Raw genomic sequence first — 22,494 nt, forward strand, 5'->3', positions numbered from 1 at the left:
CTATCTTCCTGGCAATGTGCTTTATATAAATAAAAAGTTGCACAACACAACCTCTCCTAGGTATATTTGGAAAGTATGAGCTCCTCTTGGACTCTTTTGAGATGTTCTTAAATCTCATTGTTAGGATATGACGGTGCATGCAAGTAGCTGAAAAGGTTTTCTGCAGTCCTGAGTGAGGCACTTAAATTCTAGAGGATTTCAGACATGCTGTTCTCTGGGTTGGCTTTTCTTTTCCTAGTCCAGCTCTATGGAGCTCCCCACTGGGCAAGGTAATTGTTGTGAATTCCCTTCTGAGCCACTCAATCTCCACCAGCAGTACAGCAAGAGCGTAATGGAAACTCTTGGATTTGTGGTGATGGAGAGGGGTCACATCGGTTCCTCTCGCAGCTTTTAGAGGAAACCAGCAACTGTTACAGGGAGCTAAACCCTACCTGGACTTGTTCAGATTAATTTATGACTTCCAGAGGACTGGAGCAAAGAAACATTTAGGGCACATCTCTGGCCTGCAATGCAGCACTCCACAGAAATACCTGAACTAGTGGAGAGGAAAATCATGTGCAGAGCTGAAGGCATGATGGCATTGCTACACTGACGCAGAGAAGAGTCAGGGCTAGTCGACACCAACACAGCACTGTCTTCATCATACAAGCATATTATGTATCAAATACAGATCTCACACATGCTGTACTAATAAACGGATGGGCGTGTTTCCAGCTAAGCTAGGCATTGTGATGGGGCACTCCATTAAGCAGTTCTGTAAAGACAATTGCAAGTGAAATTAATCAGTTGGTGCCAGTCACTCTGTCGATGTCCTTCAGATTTTCCGGAGGTCTTCAGGTGCTTAAAGATGCCATTATAAAACCTCCAAAAGCCCGTCAGTACCTGATCAATGCCTGGTTTTGATGGATCAATTAGCTGGGTGCTATTGAAACCCTGTTGGGTGACACTGCTCTAGGCTTCAGATGACATTCAGCTATTCTGTTACTCCTGTCTGTAAAATGTGGATAGAACATCAGCACAAAATTGTGCAAGTTAATGATTTGAGATACTCAGAAAAAAAGCAGATCATCCTGTAACCTTCCCTTTTTCAGCCTGGTATTATTATAGTTAATTTTCTTCACTATCACTGCAGGATTATTAACCAGTGCTTGCTTTTACAGGAAATACATATGATCGCACATGCTAGCATGACACAGCCCTTTGAGCCTTCCGATGATCAGGCGAAGTGCTAAACCCGCATCGCCCGCTGCCGGCAAGGACTGTGGGAGCTGGGCCATGCCTCGCTGCCTCTCCGTGACCGGAACCGGCAGAGCCAGCTCTTTCTTATCTCAAGACTAACGGGCGCGTTTCAGCGTTACAACCCGACCGCCAGGCTCTTATTACCTAAACCAGCTTGGGCCCTGTATGGCGGCCTACGGCTGCGGGGTGCGGGACAAGCTCCGCGGGACCGATTCGTTCGGGAGCGGGCACAAGCTGTGGCTCAGAGGGTCTGCGAGCCAGCGGGGCCGCTCTGAGCGAAGCGGCTGAGAGCAGTAAGACGACTGACGGGGCTGAGGGAAGCTGAGGCGGCGGAGGGGACTGGGGGGAAGGTTGACTGAGAGGCATGAACAGGGTGTGCGGACTGGGGAAGCAGACGGCAGCCATACCCACTCAGACCGGCGAAACGAGCGGGGGGAGGCGGAGCCTTATCTGCATCTGCGCTTGGATTTGCTGGGGCGTCTTGGGCCACTGGGCGCGCAGAGCACATGATTGGTTGCTGCGCCGGCCGGCGGCGCTGGGTGCGGCCGCCGCGTAAGGCGGAGGGACGGCTCCTCCGGTTGTGCTGCAGTCACTCGGCAGTGGCTGGTGTTGTGGGAGCTTGGTTCGCGTAAGCGGCGCGGCTGCCGCTCTTCTCCCGCCGCTGACGATGTTGGACCGCGAAGGAGGCTGGAGCGTCTCGTTCGCCGGCTGCGGCTTCCTGGGTGTCTACCACATCGGCGCCGCTACCTGCCTGCAGGAGCGCGCACCGCACGTCATCCGAGACGCTCGGCGCATCTACGGCGCCTCCGCCGGCGCGCTCGCCGGCGCCGTGCTCGTTGGAGGCGGCTCTATGGGTCAGCGGCTGTGCCCGGCTGTACCGCGGGCTGGGGGGCGGAGGGGAGCGGAGGGAAATAAGGTGAGGCGGCGGTGGGCTGCGGGAGCCGGCAAGTGGGTCAGGCCGGGCCGGCGGCGGCGGGCGGCTAAGGCACGGCCCCGGGAGCGCCCCGGCCCGCCGCCACTGGCGCTGCGGGCTGGCAGGGACGGCCGCGGGGTCGGCGGGGCTTCCCTCCAGTTCCTTTCCAGTTCGTCTCTTCCTCTAGCTTTCTTGTTTTCTGCCCCCAGAGAGGAACCTGAAACCTGTAATGACATTAAATCTGAACCGGTTATCTGTCCCTGTAGGTGTTAGGCTGTCTGTTTTGATCGTTCCCTTACGTCTCAACCTCTTGCCTCTGTATAAAATACTCATAAATCATGAGTTTCCTTGAGGGCAGGAGAAGAGGCAGGTGGTAAAGTTTGCGTGTCTGCACCGCGGGTGGATATTTTGCAACCTTCCAGGCTTAAGAAATGATCTTGACAGTGCCTCAGCTGATTTCAACACTTGCATAGTCAAATGGTTGAGTTTACTACCCCGGGTACCAGGACAGGTGTGTGTTCCTCTAAGGAGTTCCTGTGCCTCTTGGCTTTGAACGAGTTGTGGCTGGAGTTGCACATACCAGGGTTGATGACAATTGCTCTTACCTTACTATGAAGTGGAGGAATTAAAAGCTGTTAGGAAGTAGCTGGATCCTAGCAACTGCCAAAGCAAATGGACTAACCCTACCATCAGTTTGAAACAAAACGCACTTTATTGGGAAATAATGCAGCTGTTCTGTAGTTACCTTTGCATATGAAGTTTCAGTTAGCTTTAACTTGCTGCTTCTTAAAGCTCTCCTTTCTTGGGGTAAGGCTAAGATAGGTAAGGTCAGGGCTTAGGTTAGCTTTAACATGCTTTTCCTTTTTAATCCATGCACAGTGTGTATTGTATAGCTCACTTTGGTATATGATTAGAAACAGTGGATTGGTTAAAAGCACTGATTATAATAGTGATTTAAGTAACAGTTGATCTGGTTTTGAATTTATACAGGATAAAAGATGTTAGTTTGCAGCTAAGCACAATCCTTGTGAAGTAAGCGCTTACTTTCTAGCAGTAGGAAAAGTACACCTTGCTTTTACCCATTTAGGGTTCATGAGAACCTAAATGTACATTTATCTGGTGAATTAGACATGATAGACATTAAAGCAAGCTTGATACAAGTAAAATATCTAGGTGTTCAGAATGGTGACTGGAATGCAGTTATGAAGTAAAAGAAATCTGAAAATGGTTTTCCTTTTCAACCAGAGAAATCCATTGACTGAAAGCTTGTCTAGTTCATTACTCAGCACTGACCAGTTTTGATAATGGTACCCTTAACAGATTTAGAACCAGAAGATTTTGTAAATTCACATTTCATTTTATTTACAGAAGGAGAAGGCAAACAATGAGTACTTTGAATTTGGGGAGGGTTTGGGTTTTGCTTTTATATTTCTGAGGGAAAAATTCACTGACTAAACCAAACAGAACTTGCTGGTATGTGTGACAGGATAATGCTGTGAAATGCTTGTCCCTGCTGCTTAGCCACTGATCTCAACTGCATGTGCTTAATTTTGTCAAAGCTGTAGCAATAAACTTGTGCTACTTGAACTTTTTAGTTTGCTTGTTGTAATGTTGTAACATAACACAATTGAGTCGTTATGAACCTAACACCAGCTTTTAAAACAAATCTTATTTAGCCACAATAACTGTTTTTTGAACATAGCCAATTTTAAGTCGTAAGTCGTCGTAAATGATTTAAGAAGGAAGCCGCTTTAAATATTTGAAGTGTTCTTAAGCACAAAAAAATGTAAACTATTTACCTAAAAGCATGTATTATTAACAGCTTTTAAAATTTTTAGCATTTTAGTACCTGAGACTTGTGGACTTCAAATTACTCCTTTGTCTTTCCCTTCTCGTATGCCAATTGAGATTTTTTGCTTTTCTCTAATAGAATATCTGAAATCTGTGAATCCTTGTAAATTCATCAAACTAAGAAAATATTCCCATGTTTATTGTCTTTTTAGCTTTTTTCTTTTTTTAGAGTTTGTGTGAAATCAGAGGATTGTAAATAAGCTCTAAAGAAACACTGTGTTGTGATAATTTAATATATTTCATTAGTTCATATTGTATGCCTCCCTTACATTGATGCACTTTAATATGCAGTATTTATTTTGCAGTTGTCGTTGTAAGTCATAGAATCATAGAATAGTTTGGTGTGTGTTTTCACAGTTGCATTTCACTGTGGAAAGACAGACCCAGACTCTTCTCTGAGATGGCTGATGGAAGGACAAGAGGCAGCAGGCACCAGCGGGAGCATGGCAAATTCTGATTAGGTATAAGGAAAAGAAAATTACCGTAAGAGTAGTAAAATGCTGAAACAGGTGCCCTTAGAGGTTGGGGCATCTGCGTCCTTGGAGGTGTTAAAGACTTGATTGAACTCAGCCCTGAGTTAGCACACTTGCTGGTGCAAACTGAGCATGTATGTGTATAGATGAACAGGGCTTTTGATTAAAATTGGCATGCATCTTTCATCTTTTCTTTGTGTTTCATGTTACCTGTTGAGTTGGCAAACTGAGAGTTTGTAGAATTTAAAGTTTGAGTAAATGTAAATATCAGCCATTCAGTGGCATGGGGAAGTGTGCTTTTCCAGACTGAGGAAGAAGTAGTGTTTATTGCATTTGGTGGAAGGTAGAGGGAGGAGCTTAGAGGTGACTGTTCTTTTGAGGATGAAGTACATTCCAGGCTATTCTAAACTGGAACTGTTAAGGTGCACTCCTTTTGTTGGATCTTTCCTATGGATGTCCTGGAGATCTGATATTTCCGTGATGATGTGGCCATCCATTCTAGTGGGGCACTAAAGACAGCAGGTTTGGGAAGGGCTCTAAATATGATGTCAGATTTTACTCTGTGGGAAACAAACTAACAATTATTTAACCATTGAAAATAGAACTGTAGAAAGATAACAAGAAACAGTTCACATTTAACAGGGGCATTAATTTCTTTAGCACTCTTGTGTTCCAAAACCTAAAATCCCAGTGTGTGAGCTTTATCCCTCTGCCCCTTTCTGAGAAGATCCCATTTTGTAATATGGCAGCCTAAGAGGTAACTATTTTAGTCCTGTTGAGGAAGGAAGAGAGAAGGAAAATAAGTTGGAATAATTCAACTAACTTAAAGCAATAATGATCAGCTTTTAAAATTTTCGTTGATGGGTAGTTATTTTCTGAAAGGAAGTTGAAATGAGAGTTCAGATTTAGGCTGTTAAAAGTCATAAGTTTTGCTGCCTTTAATGGGTATGTAAAATGAGCTGATACTTTCTGATATTTTTTATGGTGAGAGGTAAATCATCACAAGACAAGGCTAGTAGAGGGCGCTGGTTTACTTTGGTTTTCTGCGAAAACAGGCCTGCAATACAAATGAGTGGAGATGTTTCCATGCTTTAAACTTAAATAATAGCTTGAGCTTCAATTTGACAGGATGCTAACTAGAAAAACAGGATCAAGACCTGTCAGAGAAGTGCAAGCGTATGTATTTGCTCATGTGTCCACGCACCCACTGCTCTTGGTCTGTTTGGGGTTTTTTTTGGCCTAGAAGATTGAACATTGCTATATTAGTCTATTAAAAAAAAAAAAAAACAGTAAAAAAGGAGGTGGTAATTTATATCTGAGTGCATGAAAATTAGAACTGATAAAACCGTCTAGATAGCTGGTTTTGGACATACCTTCTTTACTTGCAAGAATGTGACTTGTGCCATTGTTTCAATTGCATGTAAAATGTGTTTTACTAACATAAGCATGTATTTGACTGTGAACAATGAGCTGTGTCTAAGTTGTTTGCTGTCTTCAGGAGTGAGAGGTGGGATCAGGCTACTGGTATCAGTGGATTCATGGCCCAGGGCAAGGGTGAAATGAAAAAGAAATTGTAGTGGTAAAAATGGAATGTGCCTCGGACTTTTTTGAGATCTTCTCTTTTGAATGTAAACTCTTGGTTTGCTGTGTTAGGAGTGACAAAGGTTTAGGTGTTCCTATTTCAGGTGGAGGGAATAACATTGTAAAAGGATGCTATTATTTTATTATTTTTTTAATTAATCTAAACTCCAAGGCTTAAGCAGGATTATTTTCAGTGCAGTGCTCACATTCAACTTGGTAAGTTGAATCCTCTCCATTCTGGAAAGAGTCTGTGTAAGTTAAAATAATGCAAGTTCTGAAAATATTTTTAGATGACCTTGCCGCATATCAGGCAGGTTAATAACCTGTTACTTTGACCTTCCTCTCCACCCCCTTTCTTTTACCAAGTTGACAACCTTATCAGAGAATTTCCTAAAAGTATGCCCTGGAGAAACAGCATTAAAAATTCAAACAAAACATTGCAGGTGGATGAACTGTTGTTCTTGCTATGACTAGGTGTGTGGTTGTTAAAATGATTTTAGTGTCCTTCGGGAACAGTCATGTCTTCTGTATGCGTTTTGTTTAGTTCCCAAATGCTGATTTAATTGGAGAAAAAACTAATTTTATGTCTGTTACATATTGGTAAGAATGCACCTATTTAGATGGAGACCTGTGTGAGAGGTGTTACAGATATCATCCATATTCCTTACCTTACTGCTTTAAAATCTTTCCTCCTGATGTTCCTTACCATAAATCCACATTTAATGTTCCCTTTGTTGTGTTTGTATTTAAATGAAGATAAATGCTGCTCTGAAACCTTAAGTTTGGTTAAAGTCCAACAAGTGTTACTAGCTGTGACAAGCCCATGTGCTCTGCTTCTTCAGCAGACTTACTGTGGACCTTAAATCTGTGCCTCATACACTCTAGGTTTTTATGGATGTTGTATATAGAATATTTTCATGCATGCATGCATGCTTATGGAAGATCACTCATCTTTTTTTTTTCTTATGGAATGTGTTTCTTGAATGAATAATTCCTAATGGACATGCTTTATATGGGTATTTCACACCTATAGTCTACATATCTATTACTTTTAAGTAACTTAGTGGCTGGGTCTTTACCGGGAGTTCTGTTTAAGTCTCAAGTGACTCTGTTCTTCCAAAAACTCTTAAACTCTGTTAGAAAGTAGTGGACAGTTATTTTTGCTGTCAAAAAGTTCTTGAATTTTCATGCTAGCAGTCAGAGGGAATGGTTGGAGCTCTCGATGTGCTTTATTACTGGAAATGTGGGGGTTTGGTTTTTGTATGTTTTTTTTTTTTTTTTCTTTGACATACGTCCTGTTCTTAAATAAATGCATTTTAATTTTTTTCAGCTCAAGCTTGTGCAGATGTCTTGGCATTAGCTAAAGAAGCTAGAAAGCGAAATCTTGGTCCTCTTCATCCTTCCTTTAATGTGATAAAGATAATAAGAGATGGACTGATGAGAAATCTTCCAGAAAACACTCACCAGTTGTCATCAGGCAGACTGTGTATTTCACTGACCAGAGTATCAGATGGTAAAAATGCATTGATATCTAATTTTAACTCTAAAGAAGAAGTTGTCCAGGTATGTTTATTTTTGCCAGCTTTTAAAAGTTTAATTTTAACATCATCCATTGGATTTCCATTTTAAACAGTTTAGGATATTGTGACTTTGCAGTATATTAAAGGTGAATTCAAGTTTCATTACACTGTATTAATTTACTAGTTTTCCCAGCCAATGTGTCTGCAAACTGTTGGAGTAAGTACAAGGGATCATTCGTAGAAAGAATAAATGTCTTTGCAATTCAGCGTATCTAATGAAAATACATTCTTCATGAATTAGATGATTTTTTTTTTTTTAAGGTAATTCTTACAAAAGCAGCAATCAAAAAGCTGTCAAAAACGGGACTTTAACATTCTTATTATCAGTTACAAAGCTAGCTTAATATGATTCCTGAATGTTGATAATTGTGTCCCCAGTCAGTTACTGTGATCACTCAGATAATGTATAGCTTGAGCGATAGGTCACAAGCTTTGCCTTCCTGATTAGCATCTCCAGAAATGGTCTTTTAGTGAGTCTTGACATTTTTTTTAGATGGAATGTGATTGCATTCTAAAAAAGAAATGTTGGAATACCCTCACCCTGTTTAAAATAATGCTTGATAATAGCCTTTCCTCTCTCCCCCCCTTCTTATTATTCAAATGTACTTGCTGGCGATTTTTTTTGATGCTTGCTCAATTGTTTTTGCTAAACATCTAAAGAGAGAAAAATAAATGATAATTTCAATAATAGAACAGTTACTGTTTAATTCATATGGTCTCATTTTCCTACAGGCTTTAATCTGTAGTTCCTTTGTCCCTATTTATTGTGGCCTAATTCCACCATCATTTCGAGGTGTGGTAAGTCTCTATTGTTAATATTTAAAAATAGTTCTAGCTATTCTAAAAATATTAAGAGACAACGTATATGAGGTTTTTTGTTATCCTACTGTAAAATAAATACCTTCATCATAGCTTCCAGTGCTGTAGCTGTGTTACAACTTTTCAAAAAAGCAATGAAACACTAAATATGTGGATGATTTGTTATGTATATTTCTTCTCCACTCTGCAAAACACACACACTCCATGCTGTCCCTTCCTGCCCCCATCAACCTGTTGCTTTCTGATGCAGTAATTAAAAGAGGGTATTCTAAGGCAGTAGATATTTAACTTAAGGATAAATATTTATTGAAGGAAGTGATGCTTATTCACCTGCACAGGTAGATAGGAAGGATCATTTATACTTGTGTGTTTATTTAAAAAAAATAAAATCTTGTAAGACAGTGTCCTGATTTTGGCTGGGATAGTGTTTAGACCATGAAAGATAGTTTATTGTGTATCTTTGTGTTCTTGCTGTAGGTACATCTGCCTTTAAAACAGGACTAAAGTTCAGTTAGATATAAACAGAACTTTTTAATGTCTCTGTCATTTGTATTTAGTGTAAGAAAGGTTGCTTTACAAAGGTAAAGTGTCAGCATGTTTGTTCTATTACATTACAGGAACTGTTGGTTACAAAATCTCTTAATACTTCATGGCTATACTGGGGTTTTTAAAATCCCACATTAAAGGGGCAACAGCAGCAGAGAAGTTAGTGTAGTTTGATGTAGGAGTTCTGATTAACAAGTCTGGAAGCAGACATACATGTGTTACGGTGTTGTATTAACTTGCATTTGCTTTTCTCCAACTTTGGTGTTTCTCACACAAGAAGAGGGGAAGAATACGGAAAGAAAACTCAAAACATCTTCAAGAGTCGTTGATTAAAAACTGTTCTCAAGGCAATTTGTAAATGCTAAAAGGTCAAGGATAGACATAAATGTATTTTCTTCTTCATGCTGAAATTTAAGCAAAAGTGATTAGAGCTGTATAGGGATTTTTCTTTATCTGTACTTTTAAACCTTGTATGTCTCCTTAAACTCTTCCAGATTAAATGTGTTATGAAAACAGGACGTTGGACTGAATCCAAGGTTTAGGTGGATCCAGGCTAATCTGGCTATTCAGTTCTTGTCACCAGACAACAATGTTATTTTAAAAGGCTTAGTTCAGAGTACAAAAACATACAAGTGATGCTTTATTTGGTCCTATTTTGAGGGAAGGAAGGAATCTTTTTTTCCTTTTGATATTTGCAGGTTTGATCTGATTTTAATATTTAGGAGGCATTTTGGGTGTAACTTCGTAAGAACACCGCAGTGGAATATGCTTGCCATGATTCCTGTAGGGTTTAAACACAGTAAAATGTCAAGTGTGTAAACTTTGTAGCATCTTGCTTTTTACTGACTTGGTGCTTCAGGCATGTATACTTTAAAACAAAAAGATAGAAGGATAACTCTCAGTAGGTATACTTAACTACCAGTTGTGAAGCTTTTGGGTGTGGTGGGTTTTGGTTGGTTGGTTGGTTTTTTTAACCCTTTCAAATACAGCAATGGTTTTTAGGTTACAAAATTACCAGGGGGAAGAGATAGGCAGATACTCCAAGTAATTAAAGCCATTTACCTCTGTAGAACAGTGACTCAGTTGTGTACTTACATCTTTTAATAATTTCATAAGAAGGCTGTGTGCTGTGGCTCCTCCTTTGAGAAACCTGTTGTGTTGTACTTGGTGATCACACATGTACTTTAGTGATTGCATTACACACCTATAGGAAGTTTGTCAATGGCAGCTTGCTGGTGGATCTAGAGTGTTCAGGAAAGCTGCCAGGTAGGAATGGGCTGCTCTACAAGAGTATTTTGGACAAATTGCTCTGAGCTGTCATCTTCCTAATTCCTGATTTGTTTCTCAGAATGGTGGGGGAGTGAGTTTCAAGGTAGATAAAACTGATAATCCAGGTTGCTCCTGCTCAAATCACCTACTCTGTAAACATTTACATTTTACAAGGACCTATGGGTCATGTCATATGCCTGGTTAGGAAGAAGGGAAATGCAGCCACTAAACCAGCAAAGCTTGTGCTCTTTTGCCACTGTCAGATCAAACTAGCTGTGACTTGTTTGACCCCACTGGAAACATGGATGTTGTGAGTGAATGGAGGAGATGTTTTCAGCCACAGCAGCTGCTGCACTATAGATTAGTTGCCCTGATACAGAGCTCCTCAGTTCTTTGATCTTAAAATGTCTGAGATGGTGAGGCACTGACACTACTGAAGTGGGCAGTCCAGCACAAAGGAGACAAAAGCATAACCTGTAACAGCTTATAAACTTGCACTCAAAGCAGAATAGATACCGTGAATGTTGGCAAGATTTCTGAAGCATTGTCTGCCTTTTACATGCAGTTTCTTTATGTCCAAATATGCTTTTATATCAAATGCTAATTACTGAGAGTAACTTACTCTTATTCTAACTGAATGGTTTAGTATCACAGAACTTTAGCTTTGAAAGGTAGAGCTATTATTTTACTTGTATTTTTTCTGAAGTACTGCCCTGTTAGCTCTTCAGTTGGTGCTGCTCTCGTGAGGAAAAGGAGACACTTCCACAATTTTTAATCTGCATGTTGTGTAGGATTATGATCTTTGAAATGGACTTCCTCTTTCTTAAACATGCAGAAATATCCCAAATAGAGTATTCTTGCGCTATCTTTGGAACTATAGGTAGCAATGTGTTATAATTGGCATTAAAGGCAGGTTACTCACTGTTGTTGCAGTCTTAAATACTACTTAATTCTTGCATGGGAAATAATGCTAGTTAGAAGTTTTCAGCCTTTGAGACTTCTTATTTCTGTTAATTTTTGTAGCGCTATGTGGATGGAGGAATCAGTGACAACTTACCTCAGTATGAATCAAAGAATACCATCACGGTTTCGCCTTTCGCTGGGGAGTGTGATATCTGTCCAAAGGGGAATTCTGCCAATTTCCATGAAATGAATGTGACCAACACCAGCATTCAGTTCAGTCTGGGGAACCTTTATCGTTTAACACAAGCGCTCTTTCCACCAGAACCTAAGGTAAGTCACTGCCTTCATGTCATCACTAAAACATCTTTCCATATAAAAGCCTTGCTTTTGCAGAAAGCAGCAGTAATCTTAGCATTTCATTTAGTCATATAAACTTTTTTGGTAACATTTCTTGTTCCTTTTTTTTTTTTTTATCCATTCTCCTTATTTTTAGTCTCAGTTGGACTGAGAATGCATGTCCTGCTATTGGCTTTCAGCACATGATTCTATCATGATATCAACATTGGTAAATTAGTACCTGTTAGTTTGTGGTCCTTTCATGTTTACCTGCTAACCAGGTGCTTCAGAACTTAGAAGTTCTAAAGCTTTGTGGTTTTGTGAAGTTCTCAATCAGTACTTCACACAGGCAAGTTGCCATTAAACTTGGCTAAGCGCAGATCTGTTAATTGCAGATCTGGTAAGGGAAATGCTCTTTAATTGCTGTTGTGGAAGCTGAAAAAAAATGAAAGCAGACCTTGTGAATTGGATTGGGATATACTGCAGAGGAGAATTAATGTTCCTGACTGCTACAGATATTTGGGTTTATTTTAATTGAGGGCTTTTGACCACTTGGAGAAAAGTATTAAATTCAACTCGTGTAGGTTTTAATTCTCATTTTATGTTTATTTTCTTCTGTCTAGGAGTACTGTGTAGGTGAGCTGGTGTTGCATCTTGTGAAAGATGTTTTCATGTGGAAGATTAAGTCTGAGTTTGTGCATGAGAATTGCACAGCTGACTTTTCATAGTTTTGGAAAGTGGGAAGCAGGGGCATCGGCATATCCCAAGCCACCCTGTTTCACTGTTGCTTGCATCTGCTGAAAAGCTAGTCAATGAAACAAAAGGAGAGGAAATCTTGCAAACTGTCTGAATGCTATTCTTTAGGTGAACAATTCAGCGTGTCTATAATAGCTGAAAAATAAGTTCATGTATGCATGATCCTGTGTGCATTACTATGATATGCATAGATATATTAACCGGGATCTGTTGAATTACAGCAATTGTTCATGTAATATTTCTTAAACGAATGGAGGGTGAACGGAAGTGGCTTTTCCTTCTGCAACCTGTTGATCTTAAGTTGACTCTCCTTTTATTTGTCTGACTCATTTACTCTATGCTTGCAGGTACTAGGAGAGATCTGTGAGCAAGGATATTCAGATGCTCTTAAATTCTTGAAAGAGAATGGTACGTTACACTTGTGGATTATTACTGATGAGGTGGTCTTAACCTGAGCTTACAAAAAAAATAAAAGGGTGAGGGGGGTTTTATGTAGCTAAGAATGGGCTAGGTCTGAGGTTTTCAAAGGGATCGTGGTTAAGTTTATTTCTTGCAGCAATCACACAGTTGTAGTAACTATTCACTTGAGGTAAGTTGTGCTGACGCACAGAAATTGAATTTCTGGGGTTTTGTCAAATTTGTGTGCAGTGAATGTTAAGGTACTGTTAAGTGCAATTACCAAAGAATTCCAATTCTAGGGAAGTCATTATTATTTTTTTCTGTGTTAGTCATGAAGGATAGGAATAAGCTATTTTTTCCCACTCCTGTGAAACCTGTATTGTTGTAATACCTCCTGTCTGCTATCAGCCAAGTGAATTTCTAGGTAAAGCCTAGCCAGTCTAGAACTGGATAACAATATAAACTCAATCACAGACAAATTCTTACTCTGTATCATGAAAGGCTTTAGAAGAAGACCACTTGTAATGTGGCAGTTGTCGGGACACAGATAAGTCTAGGAAGAAGACTTGAAGGTTGCTATGTTCCACTCCTAGAATTCTAGTAATGTATTTTATATTAAAATGTTAATGGTCTGCACACTTTGAGACAAACAAGTTAAAGACAGTAACTTGATATTGGCACAAAGTTAAACATGTTAAATACGCCTAATCCCTGTAGTCTGGTTGGAGAAGCAAATGGGTACTAGGTCAGTTTCGAGGAATGGAAATGTAAATATGATGTTAGCACTATTGCAGATAGTATCAGCTACAGTACTGTAATGCAGTCAGATTGATGTGCTCACTGCTTATACTGTTATAACTAAACATTAAATATTCAAGTTTCTTGGAACAATTTTCTTAAAGAATGTCATAGTTCTGCTTCGGAGTTTGATTTTAAAGTAATAATATTAAACATTAATGAGAATGTCCTGCTTTATACCTTTTACTAGGTGATTGAAAGCACAAGCTGTACAAAGAGCCTATAATTTGTGTTTGTCTGTACTAAGATGGGTTTTGTTGCTGTACTGCACCCATAAGTTTCCTGTGCATGTTTCCATCTGACGTTAATACTCAAGATTCCTTGCAGCTCCTCCTTGGAGGAGGAGCTGTCCTTTCCCCCATGTCCTCTGTGTATTGCACTACTGTCCTCCTTTTCACACTACTGATCCTGTGATCACCTTTGTTCTTACTCTGCTGCAGATTTGTCTTGCTTCAAGCTTAGTGATAACTATAACCTTTTCAAACTCATTCATTATACATCTCTTTTCTTGTTATTTCAACTGTAGGAGTTAATTTTCCCCCTAATCTGTAGCACTTCTTATAACTTTTTTATTTTTTTCCTAAATTCTCTGTATATTCTTTTGACATCTGTTTTTTAGGAATAGTTGTAAGTAGGATACAGATTCTGTTGTATGTAGGTATGCATCCCAATAAAATTTGATAGTCTTTGAGTCTAAAGAACTTCGTAATGACTTTCTGGAAACCAAAGATAAATACCCTTCTGTGTTTTTCATTTGTGCTTATTATCTAGTGCTTGTTTTTAAGGTAATTACCAGTTCTATTTCCTAACTGGCATCAGTTTTGCAAGGCAACCAGTGTTGATTTAGATCTGTACTTTGGGTATATCTTGTACCCTACTCAGTTTCCTTCTCCACCCTGTTTTAGCAATGCCTTGAAGTACTCATGTGATACCTGCCCCGTCAAATTTCCCAAATGTCTAATGTGTTTTAGGTGTGTTCTTTCAAATAAGTATTAAATCAGTTTTCCTTCTCTCATTTTGAATTATTTGCTTTCTTGCTGGGAAGCAACTCGGTAAATGACTGTATATTTCCAGTGCTGTTCCAGTTAATTGTTCACTTTCTTGTTTCTTTAGAACCTGTTTGAAAGTAAGACCTAAATGTGCAAGAGTATTCATCAGTGTGATCAAACATTTGTGGGATTATAACAGCAAGTGTATTTGATGTTGGGTAGATTATGTTCCCTCAGGGTAGGCCTTTGTACAGATACGCAGACTTCAGGTACTGCACAGGCACTCTGAAGGCCTGCAGATCAAGCCTAAGTGGAAGCTCTTGACTCTTTCAGGTATTCTGAATGACTCAATTTATATCCACTTGTCCTTCACGAAAAGAAATCCTCATGAGGCTGCGCAACACATTGACCATACAAAGAAAAAAGGACTGACAGAAAATAATGGAGTAGAAACTTTGAAAATGGAAGCACTCAGTGACCAGCTGAAGCAAAATCCTTGGCCTTTGGAGAAGAGCATATTTGAAAGTCTACCTCCTAGACTTCGTAAAGGTGCATGCTTGAGAGTGTTTCCTGCAACTATGAATGGCAAATTTTAATTTATTTTTCCCCTGCCTTCTCTTACAATTTTCCTAAGATGCTTTAATTTAATCTTATAATTGCCTGTGATATTAGACTAGCTCAATCAAAAAAAAAAAAAAGGTTCTTTATTTATTAAATGTGAACATGTACATTTTGATTTAGATTGAAGCAGGAGGAAGGAGCTACTTTCAGCACTGCAGAGTTATGAATTGAATTCTCATTTTGTTTTGAATAAACTTTGTATGTGCACGGTATTTTTGTAAGCGTATATTTCACACCAAAGTTGAACATCAAATCCAAACGCTAGTTGTCTCCATCTCATTTTTAAAACAGACTTCTGTAGATTTCCAATTCTCTGTTTCTCCTGTCTTATTAATAAGCTGTTAATAGACTGAAACCACGTCTGATATTTCTTTAATCTATAACTTTCACCTGCATTTTTCTTGTGAATGCTGATTGGTATTTACAAGATCTGAAGCTTGTCATCCTAGTGACCCAGGAGATCAAAATTTGAAGTGAATTTCTTACAACTGTGTGTAACAACTGGAATATGCACAACTCTGGGATTTAAGCAAAGTCCTTAGAGTTATTGAGTCTCTAAAAAGACAGAAATGGTATCTAAAATACATAAGTATTTTTGAAGAGGTGAACTTCACATCCTCTTAAATCCTCTTATTATAAATTAATTCTTAAACTTACTGTTTAAAAGTTCTGGGTAATGCCTTTTATCCCTGTGGTATGAGTCTGTGTTTCTCATATTTTAAAGTTGCATAGAGAAGGTTTAAGGGGATTACTTCTTCCATTTTCTTTCTGAGCCTATTCAATGACACTTTACAATTTTGACTGAAGATTGCCGAACTTTGAATTATTTAAACTGTTTTCAAATAGTCTAACATCTTTTTCAAAAATAATTATTATTAAGCACTGCAGGAAGCTTGTAAAGAACAGAATGGATTCTACGCTCAGTTCTCTAAGCTCTTCCCTATGCGAGTGATATCCTATCTGATGCTACCATATACACTACCAGTGGAGTCTGCTTACTCCGTTGCTTTACGGTAAGGAACCATTTTAGAATTATTATACTTTTGGACATTTACTCACTGAAAGTTTATTCAGTGTCATAGGCATTCTGGTACTCTAAAATTCCAAGTGGCAACTGTCCAAAGACTGTTATTTCTACCTACGTGATGCATCCTCCGAAAGTCTGTATAGTCTAAGGCTAGACAAATAAACAAATTGCTTTTATTACTAGTAGCTGTCTTGTTCAAAAGAAGCACCCTAATTTGCATTTCCAGAAGCACAATTTTATTACTGTTAGTATATTCTGCAGTGGTATTTGAACTCTCTCCAGATAGTTCATGTGCTTCAGCTTCTCTCTAAAGTCAGGAGTGGAATTCAGTGTTTACTCGCAAAAATGTTTAGGTTGACTGAAAGTTGTGCTCTTGAAACAGACTTAATTTTATGTCTTTTGATTCTCATAAATGAGAAATTACAGTAAATGAATGCACCATGAATCCTGAGCTTTGTGCTTGCTAAAGAGAATTCCAGTCCTTGAGCAGTAGATGTCATTAATGTCTTTAGAAAATACTAAAAAAAAATCAAATGCTCTGTAAATGGAGCCAAATAGAAGTCCAGTGATTTTTTTTTATTTTAATGTGGTATTTCTGTGCCATTTTGTGGTGGATGGGAGGAAGCAAGTTTCAACAGAGTTTTTATGTGGGTTTTTTCCCTTTTTCCCCTCTGGTGTGACTTCAGTTAATAGCTTCATAAGGAAAAAAAAAAAACATTTGTGACATAGTTCTGTTTCTGCCTTCTATTCATTCTTCTATTGTGCGTTTGGTTTTTTTGTTCTTCCTTCCTCATCCACCTAACTTTAAACTGACTAGAAAATTCCCACTGCAGAGAAAGAGGTCTCAGAAAGAGGAGTATTTTGCAGGCTTCCTAAATGTTGGTCACAGGGTGTGGAATGCACATATACTGGTCAGCCACTCAGCAGATCAGAGATGAACGGTCTGTGCTGCCCCTTTTAGCTTGTAGAGAAGAGTGGGCTAGGTGGGAATTAACGGGAGGTTGGGAGGACCTGGTGACCTTGGTGGGGGGTTAACTTGGGGAAATGAAAGTTGTGGGGGTGTTTTTTGAGGTTGTATGTAAAAATCCGTGAATTAGATCTACTGCTTACATAACAACTTGGTTTTGATTGTAGATTAGTAAACTGGTTTCCTGACATGCCTGCTGATATTCGATGGATGCAAGAACAGCTTTGTCAGATTGCTGCTACAGTTTATTCCCAGGCTAAAAGCAAGCTGTTCTGTATATCCAGGTAAAGTGGAGTGCTGCTGCATGCAAATGATGCATTTTTATAAATGCTTTCTCTTTTATCAGAGCTTCAACAAGTTTCTCTCTTAAAACAGGGTTTAATAATTTTCTCAAAGGTAACACAGAACAGTTCTCTCTGCTTCTCATCCTTCGCATTGTTTCTGAAGTATATTTTTCTGGTGCTTCTTGTTTATAACTGATGAATGACTGCTACATGCTGTAGATGAAGAGCTGCTTGCCTGTTGGTAGGCTTATGGTTTTTGGGGATAGAGATGGGTTATAGAGCAGGCATTGGACTGAGAACAGAGACCTTTTTTCTTCTGCTCCACAGTACCTGGAGCAATCAGAAAGAAAAGAAAAGGTGGCCCAAGATGTTCTAAATGAGCATCTGTAGCGTGTAGGAACTGGAAGATGTTGGGAGAAAGACTACATTCTTAGGAGTCTGGACAGGAAAGATTGTATGTTAAAAAGTAGATTAATATGAAGGACAGGCTTGTAAGATAGTTGGGAAGAATTAAAATAAGACATGTGGAAAATTTTTAGGAACCTCTTTCTGTGGAAGAAGAACCTCCACTTGAACCTGGTTGTAAGTGGGTTCATTATGCTTCTCTTGCCAAGCTGGTCTAAGATTTAGCCTTTTAGACATTTTACTTCTGTAAAGTTTTGTAGCACTATGTGAATGGAGGAATCAGTGACAATTCACTTCAATATGAATCTAAGAATACCATTACAGTTTTGCTTTTTCATGGGGAGTGTAGCATTTGCCTAAGGAGCACTTCAAACTTTCACAGAATGAATGTCAGATACTCAGCTTAGATTTTCCTGCTATAAATGGACTTGTTGCTGGAACAGAGTTACACAGCTGTGTCAGAGCAGTGCTCTGTAGAGCAAGTAGAGAAACGTAAATTCTCTTCGAGGTTCAAATGCTAATAAATATGAAGTCTCCTAAGATTTGGTCTGAGAAAGATATGACCTACTCTGTAAATCCTACTTTACTGTAAGTTTTCTGATGATTGTCTCAATGCCTGCAGTTGCTAGGTGGAAGGTAGAAGGGGAAGAGAAATTAGCCTGAGAAACTATTAGGGTTGAACATAATTCTTAAATTCTTCATAAAAGCTTCCAAGAGATAGCTGTAGCACTGGAGACTCCTAAATGCAGCAGTTATTTCAGTTAGAACATTGCCATGTTTTACATACAGAACGTTCTTAAATTACAATGAAAAATAAATTTTTATTTGAGCCAGGAGTCCTTGAGCTTTTGTTTTCCTGTTTTTAGTAACAAAGATAAGGAGGAAGATCAAAGATGCTCTTTCTACCCCTGGCAATGCTATACAGTGAACCATTAGAAGTGCAGGATTCATATGTCTGAGAACTGCTTGGTCCTACTTCCTTATAAAAAGCTTTGCCAGGTTCTGGATGGGTATTGTGAAAGATCCAATTGATATGCTTCATCCCTTAGAAGTACAGAGTAGTCAAACTTACTGTTAAAGGCTCTGGCTTAATGGAAGACTTAATGAGGATGAAGCTTGGGTCTCCTTCCCCCTTTGGAAGTATTAGATGCTGGCTTTCATATTATGTTTTTTATAATATTCAGTTTTATCCAGAATTCAGAAGCATTTAATTTCTGTGTACAAATACCCTCTCTTCTCCGTTTCTGAAATCTGTTAAAGCCTTTCCTTGTATAACACTAGATGGCTTTTGAGGCCAGCTCTCTGAGCAAAAATGTAATCCTTGAGATATATATATATATTTGCTATCATCTGAGTGTCATCTCTTCATTTATTTGATACCACATGTAATCTAGTGTCTACTTCTTTCTTTCTCAATGATATTTCTGATTTCTTTCCACAAGAAATATGTGTATAGTAATCTTCCTGCTTTTACTCTTATTGAACAGCTTCTTGATGTTGCTCGTACTCCAGTCTTACCAACTGTGAGGCTCTACATCTGACACAGGCGTTTGAAAGGCACAATACCAAAACACTGTGTCATATCTAACCTCCAAGAGGGGTTATTTGGTCATTGAGTCATGATTAACAAGGAACATTGTTTCTCTTGTGGAAAGAGAAGCTCTTGGCCTTAAACAGAACTTGGTGGTTGTGGCTTTTCCTTTGTGCTTTTATGGTATCTTCAAAGGGGATCAGCTCCCACTAAACTGTTTACACTCTCAAACTTCAAAGTTTTCTTAAGCCTTCTTTTAAGTAGATTTTCTCTTCAGGTAGAGAGGTCCCAAGACTCTGTACAATCCTACGTTGTGTTCTACAGGTGGGCTCTTTGAGGGCTTATACTTTGTTTCAGCATCCACCAAGAACTTACTGCTGCTTTTGAAGAAAGTAACCTGTACACAACTTTTTTTTCCAAGTTTTTCCCCTTATGTCATCAGATCTAGCTTCTGTTTTAGAATCAGACTTAAATCTCATGAAAATTTGAGGTGTTTATGGTTTGAAAATCCTTTTAGGAAACTTAACCTGGTGGATGGTATCTTCTAGTGCACCTAAACTCAGGTATGGAAACTGGTGTTGAAGTGTGTGTTGCAAGTTGGGGGGTTTTGTGCATGAGAGGGGGCACTGCAGGTTGTTACAGGAAAGTCTAAAGAAAAAACCTGGTTTGTTCTTGGTAACAACTTCAGTTTCTTGTTTTTCAAATTGAAAAATTAACCTGGTGATTCAGGTGCTGGTGTAGAGTGTAGAAAATTTCTGTTCCAGGTGGGTCATAATTGGCTGATTGTAAAGTTGAATGCAGAGATGGCACTTAAGAAGCTGAACAACTGTATTTGGTTATCAAATTGTAAATGTTGAGACTGTTCTTGTTAATTTTCAGTTAGTGCTGTGACTGGTAAATCAGCAAATATTCCAAGTGGGTAGCTGGGAAGGGGGGAGATAGGGCTAATTAAGAGGTAATGTACAAACTGGGTCTACCCTTCTGAGCTCATCAGAACAGTGTGACTTTGAATGTAAGTATTTTATACTTACTTCTGAGGACAACACATAGAGTTGCCCCTATGATGGTTTCAAGATCCTTTTCCTGTTGTCCCATATCCTAGCGAGTTAAATTGCATTTAAAATTAACCATTTTCCTCTAGCCTTCTTCCTTATGTGAAGATTCCCTGTAAGACATCTGAACAGTAATAAAAATAGTAACTGAAACACTAATAATCTTTCTCTCTTTTTTTTTTTTAAACAGGAAAGACAGATACACATCACTAAGAAAATGTCAAACTGTTCCATCTACTATGGAATTTCATTCTTCATACTGCCACCTTAAAATGCCTCACTCTTCTGCAGACCTTGAAACCTGGCTCTGGGAATCTTCATGCTTCATGCAGTCAGTTATGAAAAACACTTCTGCTAGTGTACAGGAGCATTCAGACATAAACTCCTATCCTAATTTTCCCCCAAATCCTGATGAGTCTGGGTTGGAAATAGATTTTGACTCGTCCTCAGAGTCAAGTTTCCAAACTGCTCCAGAGTATTAACTTGGAAGTAGCTTCCAGAGTTTCCAAAATTCCAATTTGGCAGAGAAATTTATTTCCTAAAGATCACTTTGATTATTGCCAGTAAGTCTTGGAAAATTTGTTTACAGCTTCCTAACAAATCTGCCTTGGGAATCCTATTGTTGTAAGGATTATAAAAACAGTGGCTGCTATACTAAGAAACAGACTGCAGTTCTGTCAAAGCACCAGCTCAATCAACTGTAGAAGACTTGTAGTAAACAGTGTTTCTCTGGAAATAAGTTCTTTTAAAATCTACTTTCAGAATAAAAATGTAAATTCTGTAAACAGATTTAGACAAACAGGCACCGATAACAAAACCTTTTTAAAAATATAATTCTTAACAATAATATGTGTTAGGATTAATTTTATAGCACTTAAATAAAATTGGACTTTTACAGCATAAAGGGAAATACACAAAGGAGCTTTTTCAGTGGCCTCCAGTGTCCATTTGCCTTATGTTTAAACATACTGTTGTGTTCACTGAAAAATTGTCTGCATGAGATACTTTAGGAACAGTAATATTCTGGGTTACTGTATGTATTCCATAGTTCACATTATTTCTCCTCTATGGCTCTTCAAATACTTCAAGGGGAAAAGACGTAGTAAATGGGATGCATTCCCCTGAAGTGTAAGCAGGTACAGTTTCAGTGATTTTTCTGTTTTTATTTTTTTGAATATAAGAACTTAATACTTGACGAAGTATTGAAAAGTAGGTAAAATAGTGACTGATTAGTAGTAAACAGTAATCTGAGAAGGGTGTTAAACTTCACAGAAGATGTTAACAAAAGAAATCACCTTATAGCAAATGGGGAACGATGTTTTGGTCTCATCTCTTAATTGCTGCCCAATCATTCACAATTTATTCCCCTTCTCCCCCACCCCCACCGACTTGGGTTTTTTTCTTCCCTTCTTTCACTTTCCTCTTGCTAAAGGAAGGAAGAAAAAAAGGGTCCCTTCTGTCTCAGTGAGGTATGATAGCCCAGTGCAAGTTTTCCAAGACCAGTTGTTAGAGGAAGCAAATGTGTAAGACTTGGTGGGAGTATCAATATCCAGGGACCTGTGCACAGGTGTCAGATAATGGGTTGAAAGTCGGCCAAATCTGTATTTAGTTGATGAGCATTTTAAACACTTTGCACTACAAAGGTTCTGCATTGTTTTAATGAAGACAGCACATTAGTGCTGGAGAAGTAAATAACTAGTAAGATGAACCACTCTCTTCATGTTTTGTTACCGTGGACAATTTTTTTCGAGTAGAAAGAATCAACGATGGGTTTAAAATGGAGTTTGTGTATGTGTTTGGGGGTAGGCTTGAACATTCGAAACCTTCTCATTGAAGAACGTGAATTGCGTGCAAGCTGGGGGCAGCCCAGGGAAGAGACTACGGATGCTTGCTGGAAGTAGCTTGTGCAAGAAGTGGCAATGATGTTGAGATGCTCGGGAGAGGGAAGTTTGGAGTCTGAGCTTTGTGATCCAGAAGTCTGTCAAAAAGCAAAATGTAGCATTTATCAGTTGGACCAGCCTTTAAGCAGTTTCTGAGTTGTGATTTCCTTAAGCTTGGAGTGCTAAATTTTGCAACATTATGATTGATTTTAGGATGGTGGGGGAGGGGAGAAAGTGTCAAGCTGTCTGTTTCCCTACCACAAAAGGATGGTGTT

At 39.0% G+C, this 22,494-nt stretch overlaps 1 protein-coding gene across 1 annotated transcript; it reads left to right on the forward strand.

The window, feature by feature from the left end:
• Nucleotides 1-1,906: 1,906 nt before the first annotated feature.
• On the forward strand, nucleotides 1,907-20,821 carry LOC308232903 (1-acylglycerol-3-phosphate O-acyltransferase Pnpla3-like; the record flags this gene model as incomplete). The annotated part of the gene is made up of 9 exons (XM_080639196.1): nucleotides 1,907-2,093; nucleotides 7,388-7,620; nucleotides 8,370-8,435; nucleotides 11,295-11,504; nucleotides 12,614-12,674; nucleotides 14,786-15,001; nucleotides 15,954-16,086; nucleotides 17,235-17,351; nucleotides 20,530-20,821. The coding sequence occupies 9 exons, from the start codon at nucleotides 1,907-1,909 to the stop codon at nucleotides 20,819-20,821; spliced, it is 1,515 nt and encodes a 504-aa protein (XP_080495322.1).
• Between the last annotated feature and the right edge of the window lie 1,673 nt (nucleotides 20,822-22,494).

The sequence above is a fragment of the Psittacula echo genome, assembly GCF_963264785.1.
Source record: "Psittacula echo genome assembly, chromosome: 1".
Classification (NCBI taxonomy): domain Eukaryota; kingdom Metazoa; phylum Chordata; class Aves; order Psittaciformes; family Psittacidae; genus Psittacula; species Psittacula echo.